Source organism: Eubalaena glacialis, chromosome 1, assembly GCF_028564815.1.
Source record: "Eubalaena glacialis isolate mEubGla1 chromosome 1, mEubGla1.1.hap2.+ XY, whole genome shotgun sequence".
Classification (NCBI taxonomy): Eukaryota; Metazoa; Chordata; class Mammalia; order Artiodactyla; family Balaenidae; genus Eubalaena; species Eubalaena glacialis.
This window is the reverse complement of record NC_083716.1, coordinates 160,952,963-160,970,054: the sequence shown is the minus strand read 5'-3', so window position 1 is coordinate 160,970,054 and position 17,092 is coordinate 160,952,963. Positions and strand designations below refer to the sequence as shown.

Genomic DNA, 17,092 nt, shown 5'->3' with positions numbered 1-17,092 from the left:
GCAGGTCAAGGTGATCAGACTTCTCCTGGGGGACTGGGTGGGGAGGGCGTTAAGGAATTTGATCAGATATCAAGGATGATGAGACATCCAGGGTGGGGGATTTTGGCTAAACTGACTTAGCAGGATTCTGGCTAAAATTGGGAGGTGCAGAGATGGTCTCGGAAGTCTGAAGGTCAAGGCCTAGTTGGGAAGAAGGTTCAGAGGAGCCTGACTCAAGTTTGGTCAAGAAGAGACTCCTTGTCACCTGTAAGAAAGTAGCAGTTGTGAGAGTCAGAGAATGGCTCTTCCTGGGTGTGTATATGTGAGTGTGTCCATCCTGGGCCAATGAACTGTGGCTGTAAGACATGGGAGACCCCAGGGAAGAGAAGGGGTTTCAGTCTGAGTGTGGACCCCAGCCCCAAAGAGACCAGAGAGAGCCCAAATGTCCGTGTCCTTGGCACGGACCCAGTATCAGCATGTGGCCCCCTTCCCCCTAAGTATAGGTTTTGTGCTGTTTAAACTGCGACTTCGCACATCACGGGGCTACTAATCAAACGCATGCACACGTTCCCACTTTTACACCTGCAGGTGAAGTATAAGGAGGCGGTTGGACAAGGAACCCCCATCCCAGACCTGCCTGAAGTGAAGCGCGTCAAGGAGACACAGAAGCACATCAGCTCGGTAACGCGCCCCCGGCCCCTCCCCCATGCTCAGCCCTCCCCCTGCCGGCTGGCTTGTCTCACCCCGTCTCCCTTCTGCTGGGCTTCCCAAGCCCGGGGATGGCGCGAACCCTCCCTGCCCTGTGAGGGGCAGTGCGGTTTGCAAAAGCAGATGAGGAAGCTCTGTCTTTACGTAGTCAAGGAGCACAAGGCACTAGGCTTCGTGATTGCTCATCATACCTGCAGTTTCTCAAGTAAAATGTGCCGACTGTAGTAATAAGTTTATTGGGATGATCTCAAGGTAGTTAACCAAAAAAATATGTCTACATGCATGGATGTATATACCTCAGGGCATTCTCCACGGTCCGGAAGACCCTAGGCAGCCTAGCAATGTCTCCGCAGCCACCTCCCCTCCCTTGCCCTGTATCCTCTGCTCTCTCCTTGTAAATACAGCGCATGTTGAAGGCGCTGGCTGTCATCTACCCACAGGGGTATATTATATCTTAACCCTGTTCTCTAACAGAAATCGCAGGCACTTGTGCGCAGTGTGTGTTTTGGCGGAGGTGGGATTCTCCCACACCTGAAATGTCAGGTTTAGCACACATTTCTCCCGACCTTCTGTCCAGCTAGCCCCGTCTCCGCCCACCCCCCGTCCCCCCTCCCCCCTCCCCCCTCCCCCAGTGCGCACGCGCGCCGCCCTTCCATCCGGAAGCAGTTTCTAAGCAATTGCTGGCTACTAGCAAAAGATTGTGTGAAGTTTGGGAAATAGTTTATGGCCAATAAAAGGTGAGGATCTTGGTTTTAGAGATCTGCCTGGCCCCTGGAGGCCTGAACTCTCATTTAATTTCCATTAGAAGACAGTTGCTATTTCTCTTGCTAGTCGTTTGTATTATTTAGACCTCATTCCCTTCGCAGTCCCTGCTTATACTCTGGCTCCCAGTGGTACAGACTGCATTTAGAATTACATGTCCACTAATCCAGGAAAACCAGCCCGCATCTCCTTTGCTGCTTCTGATTGCAACTTCTTGCCTTTCTCTGATTTTGTTTTGTTCTGTGGTCCACGATCTGTTCCGTTGCCTTGCCCAGTAAAGAAATACAACTTTGTACCAAGATGGTAGATATTTAAAGATCCCAAAAAGTTTCCTAGCAAAGAAAAGATATCAACACTAGTTTGTCAGTGATTTTAGGAATTAATCTGTGACACAAACCCCTAGGATGTCTGTGTTGCTCCCCAGCCTGTACTCTAGTGCAACATAGAATCCATCCATTTAAAAAGAATTCATTCCTTCCTTTAGGCTGAAAATTCTTAACATTGGGAGGGAGGGAGGAATGGAAGAAGCTAAGAGGCTCTGGAAGTTCCTTACTTGTTTCATTAACATTTACAGTCCTTTGACACTACCCAGAGCAAATAGGGACTTTTCCCTGTTCAAAAACACTAATTGGCAAGATCCACCAATCATCAGTAAAAATTTCAGAGAAAAATGCTCTTCCTGGAAAAATAAACTGTTTAAGTCTCCTTGCATTAAGGGTACCTGCAGACTAAATGCCAGCTAGGAATTTTCAGAAGAAAATACAAAACAAACAGAAAATTCTCAACAACTGTGAAGGAATAGAGGATCACATGATTAGAAAAATCTAAGCCAAGCCACCTATTTATTGAAGTACAAATCTATTGTGGACCCACTATATTCAAGGGACTAATACTAGATGTTATGAAATGGTTAGACTTTTTTCATTGTTAAATTCATTAGCACTATTTAGTGCATTTTAGGAATGTACTAAATGTTGACTACAGAAAATGCATAATTTAGTACAGTCTTCAAGGTAGTAAAATTACTACTTTTGAAGAGAGAACATAGATATTTGTGGCATTTCCTTCCTTATTCCCTGAGTGTCATGTTTGAAGGCTAGATTGCTTTTATGAGTTTCCAACAAATAGCCCGCATATAGCTGTAATCCAAAGGATTCGTGGTCATTTTACTTTTTTAGATGTTCTAATTATCTTCTACAGGTTTTGTACAAAGAAAACTTGGGAACAGGCATTCCAACCCCTGTCACTCCAGAGATTGAGAGAGTCAAACGCAATCAAGAGAACTTTAGCTCGGTATTTACAAATATATCAAATAAGATACTTGATTTCCCATTAAAAAATTACCAGAATAACCCATCATCCTTTTTTAAAAAGCAACATCTTAACACCAATTTTGTGTGTGTCCGTGTGTGTATGTGTGTTCCACCTGACCAAGACCATCTGGACTTACACAAAATGACTCAATTTTCTGATGGTATTTTAACAGTTTTGGCGACTGACAAGTGTGAGCACTTAGGTCTGAAATACTGTAAATAGAATTAACATAAGATTCCTCATCATTCTACTCATATGCTATAACTCAACGCTTTCTGTGGTAACTTTTCATGCCCAGAATTAGCATTGTAGAGTTTATCCTTAAAATGTGAAGTAAAAAATAAAAGCATTATCCTTACTAAATATTACTCACTAAAAAATTCCCTCCTCACACCCACCCCCTGCCCCCCATCTTCTCTCTTCCTTAATCTTTGTGCTTGTTTTGAATGTCTTTTGGGTACTTTCTTGTATCTCACAGGTTTTGTACAAAGAAAATCTGGGGAAAGGAACCCCAACCCCTGTCACTCCAGAGATGGAGAGAGTCAAACGCAATCAAGAGAACTTTAGCTCGGTATTTCTTAGGGGCCAAAAAATAAAATCCCTTAATTTTTATTTAAAATAATATTTTTAACACATTACCAATATATAATTTTCTTCCTGTAAAAATACTAAATTCATATAATGAAAATAATACCAAATATTACCTCAGTTTTCAACCCAAATCTGATTTAGTATTTATTTTAGTTCTGCTGTGAAATTTTAACTATGTTTTTCCTAAAACGTAGCTATTGATCATGTTCCTTAAAAACCTGTAATACTTAGTGTTTCCTTCCTCAAATTCCCCTTGAATAACAGTAGGTGTTTCTAACTGGTGTGGCACAAGTCAAAAGTAAAATCTAACATGCCTCCGAAAGGATAATGTTAGCTAGAATTTTATTTGTATTTATTGTGGCTCTGTTTGATGTATTTTGTGTTTGCAACTCTTCTTAAAAGAATGTGATTCTTCAACGTTTTCATTCCAAAGACAACATAGCAATTCACAGTAATTCAGAAATACAGATTTACTTGGCTCAGCTATTTTTGGTATATCACAAGAGAGATAAATGAGCTTCCCTTGGAATAGTTTCAGGATCATTGAAAGCTAATATTTATTTAGCTTTTAATACTTATTTATTTTATTCCCCCAACCACACCCCCCTTTTTTTGGTTCCCTAATTTAGAGTTACCAACAACTCATGAGGCATGTAAATTTCAGTTAACTTGAGTAGTCTCTGATAAGGCCTAGTCCTTGTCTTTGAGAGAAGGCCTATAGAAGTGACTGACTCCTCCTGCAGCCTGGCAGCTCTGTCGCTATTAATGCCTCTTACAGACAGACCTCATACTGGGTGTGATGAAACGGCCAAAGGTGATCTGTACTTGTTCTAGTTCTTAAAGTTATTTAGACCAATTTTATGTCATTATGAAAACAAACAAGCAAAAATACTTTTAGAACCTATTTTAAAAGCTAAGTCTTCCTAAACAATGGGTCCAGGCTGATTTGATTGTTGATTTTGTGCACACAGATTCTGTACAAAGAGAACTTGAGCAAGGGGACTCCTCTCCCTGTCACTCCCGAGATGGAGCGGGTCAAGCACAACCAGGAGAACTTTAGCTCGGTATTTGGGAGAAAGCTCTTTTAGCGCGTATTAAAAAAATGATAATACCTTTCTATAAAACAGAACTTCTGTTAGTCCCTTTAAAATAATGTGTTAAAATTTAACACATTTTTCTTAAAAAAAAATCTCATCAACTAAATTTTTCTGTTTTCCAGATCTTTTACTCACCATTTGGTTCTAACATTTTATACTTCCTATAATAGTCCCTTAAAACTTTCCATTGATTCCTTTCCTTCCCTTTTCATGTTTTATGGGACTTTTGAAGTTAATTGATGTCCAAAACCCCCAAACACTATAGCTTTATTTACTTGGGACTATTTTTATTTGATGTAGCTGCGTTAGCATTGAAAGAAAAGACACAGGACTTGAGGCCATGTGTAGAAATAGTGGCCCTTGCTGGGGACAAGGTTTAGCTTAACATAGATCCTATCTGGATAAACAGAGCACAAAGAAAGAAAATCACTCAGTATTGGAACCCAAAGCAATCTTATCTTGATACTTGTTCTAAACAAGCCATTCCATGAATAGAAATCCAGATCTTCTGATCTTTTAAAAAATATACAAATTAGATCGTGACTCTATATTTAATATTATTTTCTCTTTTATTAATAATTTTGTTGCTAAAAAACTCTATACTACTCAATAGTCTGTGAAACTTTTATATAAGGAACTTAGATTTACTTATGCCTGAGATGGAGAATCAAATGTCATTAGGAAAATTTAGCTGGATTTTTTTTGGGGGGCTGGGGGGTAGGTAGGGCAAGTTTTGCTCCAAAATATTTTTTAATTGTCCATTTAAATATTTTCTGAAAGTTTGATTCTTTCACACAATTAAGTAACTTTCTTTGGTCCCACTGTCTTTTTGTTTTGTTTTGGTTTCTTTGTTTTTAATTACTATTCACTAACAACCTTTTGATTTTATTAAATTTTCGGTATAAATTATTATTTTTGGAATGTTATATTCACTGTTTTCCCTATAGGTTTATATTATTATTATTATTCCTTCTTTTGGAAAGGTTTACATTAATTTTCAAAACTATTTAAAAATCATTTTCTTCTGTATTAGAGTAAGTATATTATTGTTCATATCTATTTGAGATATTAATGATCCTGATGATCCTGGACAATTTCTTTCTTTTAAGTAACCATTTGTGTTAATTTTTACATAGGTTGCATTTAGGCAATTTTTATCCAGTGGTGCATAGAGCCTTTAAGATTCTATGGAAGATAAACAGTGCTATGTATTTAGACTTGACCACCACTATAACTTGAATTTACCCAACAAAGACCAATTTCCTATATTGCATAGATTTGACCTAGGGTTTAAAATATCTGTTATTCTGTAAAACAGATGTTCTGTGTAGGGAAAATAAATATTTGCCCATCTAATTAAAAAATAACCTTTCTATTGTACACTAAGCATTTTAGTAATTTTATGAAATTAATTTGATTTTTTTTTCTTAATTCCTAACACAGAAAACCAACATTTAATATATGAGTTAGCTTAAAAGTTGAACATCAAATACACTGGCACTTTAGCCAACGAAATATGGAGCATGTTTTCATCCAGATCTGTGCTTGAAAAAAGATTGACTTGGTGAATTTGTCTTTCCTGTTTGACGTCTGTGTTTCATAGTATGTTCCTTACACGATAGATGAAAGGGCTGATTTTGACTGCTCTTGTTTTTTCTGGATGCTTTCTTGTATTGTACAGGTGTTGTATAAAGAAAACATCGGGAAAGGGATTCCAGTTCCCATCACTCCAGAGATGGAGAGGGTCAAACACAATCAAGAAAACTTTAGTTCGGTATTTAAAAAGCAAACAAACAAAGACCCTTTAACTAATTTTAAACCATTTTTAAAAAAGATTAATGGCTATATTTTAAAACCTAATCAACTTATCCCCCAGTAAAAACTTTGACATGTCTTGTGTCTTGTTTGCAACTTAATGCTGCCATTTCCCATGAATCAGTTTCCCCATTTTGGTTAAACATTAACATCACTTAAAAAATGTTCAATATGATATTCCAACCTTTAAAAACATAGCATTCCCAGTCTCTAGGCACCCACTTATCCTGCTTTGGCAACTTTCATTTGAACGTAAAGCTTACAAAAATTTATTCTGCAAATAAATTTAAACTGTTGGCTTCATTTCCTATTCTAACTTTTCTTGATCTCTACTGGTATTTGTATAGATATTTTCAGGGTTTTTTTTTTTTAGCATTTTGTCACTGTTCTCCATTTAAATATAATTAATTCTTCCCAATATGTTCACCTAAACTAAAAATTAAATACCTTGACTTCTTTTGAAAATCAGCAAAAGAAGACTTGTGTGTATGCATCTTCATATATGCAATGTTTATAAAACCTAAATATCCTTATGTGGTTTATTAATAACATTTCCAAATCAAAATCTCTTCCTTGGTTCTCCTGCTGTCTCTGCCCTTTCTTTTTTCCCCCAGCCTTACAACAAGCTGGGGGGCGCAACTCATCGTTCCCTTCCATGGTGCTCTCCTTTGCTCAGTGATGCAGAGACTAGTTCAACGAAACAGTAAAATTCTCCTTTCAAATTTCTTAGTCTCCCTGCTCCTTCCTGCATTCCCTTGCTTTTAAGGATGTCTTTAGGCTCCTACAGGTTGGATCTAGAAGCTTCTGGTATTTCCCTTCCTCTAACTTGTTCTCTTCCTCTTTGTCCTTCTACTCCCAACTGCTCTGCAAGAAGGGGAGAGTGGTTGATTGCTCTTTTTGTTCTGGATGCTTTCCTTTCACACAGGTGCTATACAAAGAAAACCTGGGCACAGGAATCCCAATCTCCATCACTCCAGAGATGCAGAGAGTCAAACTCAATCAAAAGAACCTTAGCTCGGTATTTTGGAAAGGGAAAATAGATGCCATTTAACCTCATAATTAAATTGATTCTTAACATTTATTCTTCTTTTAAATCCACTTCCCTTCCTTTGCTTCTAACATACCTCACTTAGCAAAAGGACATACTTTCACATTTCTGTGGTACTACTATGGATTCTTTTTTTTTTTTTTTCAAGTTAATTCTGATTTCTGTTCCATCTGGCATTTAAAAAAAATTTTTTTGAAATCTTTTTTCTTTTAGTTTGCTTGGATAACAACACAACCAAGTTCTAACCATCTCAAATCCCCACGTGACTGTTTGGGAGGATAACTCCAGTCTTTCCCCAGCAACTAAGGGCCCTGCTACCCCAGATAGAGTCAGTTTCCTAATCCCAAGAGTGGCTCTCATTAAATTTTTTTGTGGCATCTTGTCAGCATATAACTCCTGGCTCCTCGGACTACTGTGTCATTTGATAACAAGGAAGTTGAACTGACCCTTAAAATCTCACAACAAATGTAATGTTACTTATGGTTGTTTTTCTGGATGCTTTCTCATCACACAGGTGTTATACAAAGAAAACATGGGCAAGGGAACCTCTTTACCTGTCACTCCAGAGATGGAGAGAGTCAAACACAATCAAGAAAATATTAGCTCGGTACTTTGGCAAGAAAAAAAAAAAACTACTTCTTTAATGATTTAAAATAATACATATTAATCCTACTTTTCAAAGACAACTGAAATTTTGTGAATTTCTTAATCACATTTATCTTTCTTCCCTTTAGAGCTACTCCTAGACTTAACCACATAATAAGGTTGCTTTAATCCATATTTTAAAGTTCTAATATCAGAAACTAACAGATTTTCCAACAAATCATCCTTTTGCTCCTCTCTCCCCAAACTTACTCTCTATCCATTACCCCTAAGGTCTCTTTGTTTTACGTACTTGTGAAATTTGGGGAGTGGCGTAGTAGGTGTGACAGGGCTCTTTCTAGACATTGGAGTTGTGATTTTGTTGTGTTTTTGCACCTGACTTTAGGTTCTAATTTACCCTGCCAGATTTGGACAAAGAGACCTTGGGGAAAAATAACCCCTAATCCTCTCCTTCAGGGATAACGACATAAATTAAGATCCAGTAGTGGTTTTGGCAAATGAATGTCAATTTACTTAAAAATGAAAGTGTCACTCGAACTGTTTTTTGTTTTACCAATTTTAGTTCACTTTGTTCTTCTGTATTTATCATGGTCTTCAGCTACTCATTTTAGTAAGCCGTTTTCTGTAAGCCTGCGCTCTGTGATATTTTACGTTTATAGATTGCCGGGGGATTGGGGTTTGTGTGGGGACATTAGCGTACGTAGTGAAGCGCCAGCGGCCCTCCGCATCTACACTGTCTGCAGGTTCCTCGGATACTGGAACGCAGGGCTCCTTAGACTAGTGTGCATCAGAATCACCGGGAACCCCATGGTCTCTCATTCTGTAGATCTGGCGTGGGCCAGAAAGTTTGCATTTCCAGCAAGGTCTCAGGTGATGCTGACCTTGCTATCCAGGGACCTCAACTTTGAGAACCACTTCTTTGACAGAATTCTTCCTCTTGAATGCTATATCCCGAAACTCCTGTGACCCCAAGAATGACACTGAGGTGACAGGCTGGGAATTTATCACGATGTTTCCTATTGACTTACCATGATAGTGATCTAATTGCTGAAAACATTTTTCCTTACTACGTATGATGATGTACTGAACTAAAGCAAGAGGCAGAGCACAGATGATAGCAAGGATACATTTTCCTGATATGTCTATGTGAGTTCAAGTGTGGCAAAAGGGTCCAGTCTCCCTATGCTATTTAGGGAGCAGCCTCCACCTTCTCAGTGTTATTCAAGCACGTGCCCCTAAGTCCTGTGAGATGACCTGTCAGGAGCTTGACATGCGTAGATTAGTGGGAGAGTGAAGGCAGTTTCCCATCCCTGCCCCAAATCCCGGAACTAGGCACAAAAACTGCAGTTCTGTCTTGCAGGCTGTAAGGATTTCAGGACAGGGTCCTACCTAGAAATGTGTGTCTTGCTGTAACTAGCTCAACTTGTTTTGGAAATGTATTTCTTTCCATCTAACCTTATTGCCCAAATGGTTTAGCACCCTGAGCCTCCTAACAAATGATCTGTTCTGTTTAATCTTTTGGTAACTGTAATTCTTTTTTTCTTTTTGGCTTTTTGGATCCATTGGACTCATGTAGGTTTTGTACAAAGAAAATGTGGGGAAAGGCACCCCAATCCTTGTCACTCCAGAGATGCAGAGAGTCAAACGCAATCAAGAGAACATTAGCTCGGTACTGTCTTGAGAAATGAAAGTGCTTTTAATTTTGCAAAGTAACCCCTGCCGTTTGACCTGCTCCTAACTCCATCCCAGGTTAAAACAAACAAAATGCCAGCTTTTTAGAATCTCCCCTAAATGATATACATTTACTGTTGCCATTAACTGTTTTTTAAGCTTTCTTCTAGAGAGTCGTACTCACTAATAGTAATAGATTAAACCTGGAGTTTTCTCCCCCAAATTGCATTATATTGAATAGCCTGAATACTGCCTCCTAGTGACTTTCAGGTCCACCTTTTTATCTCACAGGTGTTATACAAAGAGAACCTGGGGAAAGCTACCCCCGCACTCTTTACTCCCGAGATGGAAAGAGTCAAACGCAATCAAGAAAACGTTAGCTCGGTATTTGAGAGAGGAAAAAAGAAATGGTGACACTTTTAACAAGCCTGGCAAACATGGTTATACCACTAATTTATCTCACAGTTTCCCCAAAACTTTTATCTTTTAAAATTCTTCTTTACCTACTTAAAAATGACATACCAACCCCACCGGCTCACCTGATTTAATTCTTTCTTCACTTTTTGCTTTATACAGTAACATTTTAATGGCTTTCTCTTCTTGAGGTGTTTTTTATAGAGTGTGACATAATTGAGCCATAACAACAGCTAGATGATGGTTTTCAGAATTGGGTTACTGCTCTCTGATATCTGGATGCTCTCTTGGCTCCTCTAGGTATTGTACAAAGAGAATATGAGAAAAGCAACTCCGACACCGGTCACTCCAGAGATGGAGAGAGCTAAGCGCAACCAAGAAAACATTAGCTCGGTATTTTCTAGGACTAAAGAAGGAGTAGTGCAACAACTTGGAAAATAACATTTTAACACCATAAAAATGTGCATTTTTTTATTCAACTGAAAAGTCACACTAAAATTAACATAACTGTGCTTTTAAATTCCAAATGATTGTACTAAGAAATAACAAGTTAATTGCCAGTGTTTTCCCTTTTACTTTACTCTGAGGTAGTCTTATGTAACCAAGTGTAACAAATTGACTTCCTAACATCCTCAATCTTCAGCAATACTTTGTTAAGATACTTTATGAAACAGGTAATACTCTGAAATGGATGCCCTGACTTTGATATTTTGGGTTTTTCATTTCTGAGACTTTGATTTCTGTATTAGCATATTGGTTTATGAAATCTGGACATAATCCTTCAAAAAATGATCACTTGTTTTAAAGGATAGTTCTTTCAAAATGTCAGTATCACGTTTAGCTCCAAATATCATCCAATGTGCTGGTGCTACAATTCCCACCAAATTCAAGAGATCACTTTTTCCGCTTCCTTTCAAAATTATACTTTGCCCTGTCTCCTCAAACTCAAAAGAAATCCTTTGTCTCATTCAAGCCCTGCCTGTCCACCCTCATGCTAACTGTTCCTCTGTCAGTCACGGGCTAGCTGGGGCTTTTCAGGTGACTCAGGCTTCCCTCCCCAGCTCCTTTCACCTCCATCTGTTGGAAAGGTTTTGAGGCTTCAGAATTAGGACGGTACCACAACCTGTCCTCATTCATGGTCTCTCCTCTGCCAGGTGCTTTATTCTGATAGCTTCCGGAAACAAATACAAGGCAAAGCTGCCTATGTCTTGGACACGCCAGAGATGAGACGGGTGAGGGAGACCCAACGCCACATCTCAACGGTGAGTCAGGAATTCCTCAGATTGGGTGGGCGGCCTGTTGGAACATGTAAAAAAGGAAATGATCACACCATCCTATTTTCACCAAGTGAATTCGTGAAATTTCAGGTGAAATATCATGAAGACTTCGAGAAACACAAGGGTTGCTTCACACCAGTGGTGACAGACCCCATCACTGAACGAGTAAAGAAAAACACACAGGACTTCAGTGACATTAACTACCGAGGTATTCAGAGAAAAGTGGTAGAAATGGAACAAAAACGGAATGACCAGGATCAGGAAACTACTACAGGTAATTGGGGCCTGGGGAGAAAAATCAACGTTAAGTTAAGGAAGGTAGAAGAACACAAGTGACATTATCTAGAGCAAAGCAAAGGCCAGAGGACCTCAATCTGTGTTTTCATTAGATGTGAAAGAAAACCCCTATCATTTCACTGTTTGCAAAGCTGAAATCTACTTTATGCTTTGTTCCCCTCCTAGAACTAAGCTCAATGAGTGTTATTCCATCCGCCTGTGGTTGTTTAGGTTCATGCCTTGGTCTTCAAATTATCGCAAGCGTCCAAGAACATCTGTGCTGATCCTGAATCTCACTTTCAGGTTTACGTGTCTGGCGTACAAATCCTGGCTCAGTTTTTGACTATGATCCAGCAGAAGACAACATTCAGTCCCGAAGCTTACACATGATTAATGGTACGTGATGCCACAAAAGGCTTACGATGTAAACATCACCATTTAGTGGGCTAGCGCCAGTGGCTTTTAGGCTCAGAAGTTCGTCTCCTCCAGGGCTTTCAATTTCCTGAGTTACCCATTCAGCATAAGAACACCTCCTTGACTAGTGGGCCAAGCTCATTTTCTAGACAAGTTCAAGTTAGGAAAGATTGTTTCACTGCCTAAGGGTAAGTTCCCCTCAGTCCCCATTATTATCATTTTTTTTTTCCTAAAGAAAAAAAGGTAGTACATCTTTCTGTTGGAGAAATAATGAAAAAAAAAGAAATACATAAGCAAAGGGAAGAGAATGGATTGACCTTTAACAACTTTCTCAACTCTCTTATGTCAAGGAAGATTAGCCACTCAACGAAACAGGCCACATGCCTTTATGCCTTCTTCTATTCATGTTAAAAGTAAAATAATATGTAGTGCCTATAAATCTCAAAAGGATTTATACTCTAGTCCACTGACGAAGAGAGACCAGTAAATCAGTGGTTACACCCTGACATGAACAATTTTAAAGGTCTGCACACAGATTGGGGAAACACAGAGAAAGTGTATCTAAATAAATTTGGAAGTTAGGGGGCACTTTCTGTAGAAGTTGAAAGGTGGAATTTGTGTACCTTACTATCTGTTCATTTTAGTGAGCCCGGAAAATGAGCAGGATAGAGGGAAGGAGTAGTAGTCAAGGACAGACTCTGGGACTGGAAGCCTGGCTGTACCGCTTAACGGATAGGGGACCTTGGGTGATTAAACTGTCATCTGGAAAATGTATCCTAAGAGTTTTTGAGGGTTTAATCCACAGAAATCTACTTAAAACCATGCATGCATGACAACAAACAAAAGCCAACTGAGAGTCAATTACCGTTACGCATTACTGCTATAAAAAGTTTCGCCTCTGCTCCCTCTCCAATGGATCTTACCTCCCCCAGCACAAGCTCAGCGCCGGAGCCGGGAGCAGTCTCGATCTGCCAGCGCGCTGAGCGTCAGCGGCGGAGAGGAGAAGTCCGAGCATTCAGAAGGTGCCCACCTCTCCACCTACAGCGACGGGGGCGTCTTCTTCTCTGCAACCTCACCAGGTACAAGTGGATGGCCCTGACCTTGACAGCCATGGCCGGCCAGCTAGCTCCCTGGAGGTTACTGTTAAGAGATGCTTTGAGTAAAAACAAAACAAAAAACATCTGGATCCTTTCTTCTAATGAGAGGACTAGAATTGTGGAGAGGTACATGCAGTTAGCTATTTCATTTTCATTCCTCCTTTCTTGGAAATCATTCTTTTTAAATTAGGGGGAAAAGTGCTGCTCAGTTGCTAATCACAGATTAAATGAGGTCTAGTCACGTTTTCTCCTAATAAACTATTTTCTCCCTTTTCAGCTTACAAACATGCTAAAACCACAGAGCTCCCACAGCAACGATCATCTTCAGTTGCTACCCAGCAGACAACGGTATCCTCCATCCCATCTCATCCATCTACTGCTGGAGTAAGTAACAATAACTTACTCAAGTCATTCTCACTTTTTGATATGTGCAATAATGATTATAGTATTCTGATCTTTTTTTTTTTATTAACCGAACCTTCTATTTTACATAATGCTCTTTTACTACACATCTCATGCTAACAGTAATAAATTATCAGAAAACCTTCATTAGCAACTCACATTAATTAAAAAGCATTATTCGGTGATTGAAAACAAACACACCAAAAAAAAAAAAAAAAAGCCTAAAGCAAAGTCATCATTTTTGTCTCATTAGACCCACCCACTATCTTAAAGCAAAACGTCTGTGGCTTGGAATCATTCTTCCAGAATATATTGGGCTGGCCAAAAAGTTCGTTCGGATTTTTCCCTATCATCTTACAGAAAAACCCGAACGAACTTCTTGGCCAACCCAAATATATGTGTATGCACATGTCACATACGTAACCTGGTCATAGCTTAGATATCCCCTATTAATATACATTGAAGATAAATGTCAAATCATGTTCACAATTCACCAGACTACTTTAAAACTCTTAGTTTAAAACCCTGGATCTCATTCATAATATTACAAAAACATAATTCTTTAGGATTGAAATGAACAATATTTGTATGTAGAAAACTATCTTTACTAAAGGACATAAAGATTTAAGTAAGTATTGAGACCCATTATAGTTCAGGAAGGGAATCTTGAAGTCATTTCTCCAGAAATAAATCCATAAATTCAAGGCAATGCCAATCAAATCCTAGTAAAATTTAAAAAATTTTTATACATTAATCCTATAATTTATTTGAAAGTAAAGATGCAAGAATAAGCAAATTTTGAAAATGATAATACAAAAGGACTTAACCATATAAGAGCAAAATATGCTATAAAGCTATTATAATTAAGTATGAATTTAGCATGAGAATAGATTTTTAAATAGATGAAGTCCAAAAATGGACCCTAAAAGAATTACAAATCAGCAGAGGAAAAAAAAAGAAAAAAGGAAAACTAAAATACTACGGAAAAATAGAGACTACTTTTACAATTGGAAATGGTGAAAGCCTTCTTCAGCAGGTTCCAAAACCTAGAAAAGTAAAGGAAAAGACTGACAGATTTGACCATAAAAGGTTAAATGTTTTTATAGCAAAAAGAAATGTCAAACTGGGAAAAAATATTATACTTAACAAAAAAATTAATATCTAAAAAAGCATAAAGTATCCAAAGTTCATTGACATATTATCCCCCTTCCCTTCAAAATAAAACCTGGAAGCATATGAATAGACAATTTACAGCAAAAGAAATAAAAATGGCCAACAAAAAAAACATGTTCACCATTTGACTACCAACCAGAAATATGCAACAATAAAGTATCAGAACATTATAGTAGTGAACTTTTTAAAAAAACTTAAAAGGCACATGCCTTTGACCAAATACTTTCACTTTTAAAAGCTTTCTTTTGAAATATTTGCCCAAAGACAAACACTATAGGTAGGGTTAGTGGATGAAAACATGGTGACAATTAAACGTCCAGAAATATAGAAATGGCTAAATAATTTGCGATAGTACTAAAATATGGAATTCTCTACAGCAGTAAAAAAGAATGTGATCAATCTGTATTTATATGGAAAGACTTCCAAGCTATATTAAATGGAAGGAACAAGTCAGAGTACTATTTATAGTAGTATTCCACTTATGTGGGGCAGGGGGGAACCTATCCTTGAATGTGAATATATGTTGTGTATATTTCAGAATGCTAGGAAAAAATATGTAGGTCTCATACCAAATTACTAACCAGTGACTGCTCCTATGAAGAAAATTTGGGCACTTTCAAATTTTATTTATCTCTAAATTGTTACAATTTTTAAAAACCTTATTTCATTGTTGTGAGAACACATGAGATCAACCTACCCTTATATTTTTAAGTGTATAATACATTATTGTTTACTATAGATTCAAGGTTGTGTACAGATCCCTAGAGATCTCTAGAACAACAGATCTCCAGGGTTTATCTTGCTTAACTGAACCTTTATGCCTGTTGATTAGTAATGCCCCATTTTCCTTTCCCACCATGCTACAATTCTTTTTTTAAAAAAAACATTGTGGAGGTTAGCTTTCCAGAAACTTTTACTACTGGTATGCTCCCAAATTCCCAAAGTGAGAAAAACATGCAATATTACTATGATTTTTCAAATTTTTTCTCCAAAACACTAGATTAGTACATCCACTAATGTACTTTCTGTATATATTTTGCCTATTTGGGATATTTCATATAAATGAAATCACACAATATGTGGTCTTCTGTGACTGGCTTCTTAATGTTTTGAGGTTATCCATGTTGTATCATTTATCAGTACTTCATCCCTTTTTATTAGCAAATATTTCATTGTATGGGAATACCTTTTCTTTATTCATTCATCAGTTGGTGGGCATTTGGGCTAGTTCCACTTTTTGGCTGTTACAAATAATGCCATTATGAATACGGGTGTACAAGTTACTATGTGGACTTATGTTCATTCCTCTTGTGTATATACCTAGGAGTAGAATTGCTAGGTCACATGGTAACTCTTTTAAAATGGGAAGAACTTCCAAAACTGTTTTCCAAAGTGTCTGTCTGCACCATTTTCCTTTCCCACCAACGGTTTATAAAGATTCAAATTTTTCCATATCCTCCCCAATACTTGTTACTATCTTTTCGATTATCACCATTCCAGTGTGTGTGAAGGGGTATTTCATTGTAGTTTTGCATTTTCCTGGTGACTAACGATGTCGAGCATCTTTTCACGTGCTTATTGGCTCTTGGTTTATCATCTCCGAAGGAGATTCAGATCCTTTGCCCCTGTCCCTTTTCAGTATTGAATTATAGGAGTTTTTTAATATAGTCTGGATAGTGATCCCTTATTAGATATATGATTAGCAAATATTTTCTCCTAGTTTGTGAGTTGTCTTTTAGTTTTGGTGGTAGGTAGTTGCACATTCTGTTTTGTGCAAGTTAAGTTGGTGGAAACTAATTAGGTGTTGGGGTTAATTGTTGCAAATCTAATATATATTTCCCTTTTTCGTCTTTACCGATAGAAAATCTTCCGTGCCATGTATGACTATATAGCTGCAGATGCAGATGAGGTGTCCTTCAAAGATGGAGATGCCATTGTAAACGTTCAAGCTGTTGATGAAGGTTGGATGTATGGCACCGTGCAGAGGACTGGCAGGACCGGCATGCTCCCAGCCAACTATGTTGAAGCTATTTAGGAACTTCAAAGCACTGCACCTGTCTACAGCACCTACAAATCTTGCCGTCAGTATTTCAGTTTAGACTCGCCACTATTCCCCGAGTTCTGAAGCTGCCTAGTGGTTTTTGTGTCAATATGATTCATGGTTGTACCATCCCTTAACTTGTTTCTATATGTACCCCAATAATTCACCAGTAAAACAAAGGTTAGTACAACTAATCTGTCCAATTATTAAACGACTTCTATCTTCTGGACTTGCACATAAGACGAGACAACATTAAACCCATAGGTCTTTTAATTGCCATTATTAAATTTTCCTTTGGGTTTTAAAATGTTTAATTTCAGAATAGACATATTTAAAGTTTCTGCATTGTTGTTATTTTATTGCTGCATCAACCCAGAATCTTTCTCCATTATGAAAATGTTTAACAGTAT

General features: G+C 38.0%; 1 protein-coding gene across 1 annotated transcript in view; it reads left to right on the top strand.

The window, feature by feature from the left end:
- NEB (nebulin) overlaps nt 1–16,832 on the top strand; it is a 229,620-nt gene extending 212,788 nt beyond the window's left edge. Inside the window, exons 154-169 of the mRNA XM_061183866.1 lie at nt 568–660; nt 2,650–2,742; nt 3,242–3,334; nt 4,326–4,418; nt 6,133–6,225; nt 7,192–7,284; nt 7,829–7,921; nt 9,494–9,586; nt 9,880–9,972; nt 10,303–10,395; nt 11,157–11,264; nt 11,370–11,553; nt 11,859–11,951; nt 12,902–13,048; nt 13,344–13,450; nt 16,503–16,832. Of these exons, the coding sequence (XP_061039849.1) occupies nt 568–660; nt 2,650–2,742; nt 3,242–3,334; nt 4,326–4,418; nt 6,133–6,225; nt 7,192–7,284; nt 7,829–7,921; nt 9,494–9,586; nt 9,880–9,972; nt 10,303–10,395; nt 11,157–11,264; nt 11,370–11,553; nt 11,859–11,951; nt 12,902–13,048; nt 13,344–13,450; nt 16,503–16,676 (1,743 nt within the window). The 3' untranslated portion in view covers nt 16,677–16,832. The remainder of the gene's footprint in view (nt 1–567; nt 661–2,649; nt 2,743–3,241; nt 3,335–4,325; nt 4,419–6,132; nt 6,226–7,191; nt 7,285–7,828; nt 7,922–9,493; nt 9,587–9,879; nt 9,973–10,302; nt 10,396–11,156; nt 11,265–11,369; nt 11,554–11,858; nt 11,952–12,901; nt 13,049–13,343; nt 13,451–16,502) is intronic.
- The last annotated feature ends 260 nt before the right edge of the window (nt 16,833–17,092 follow it).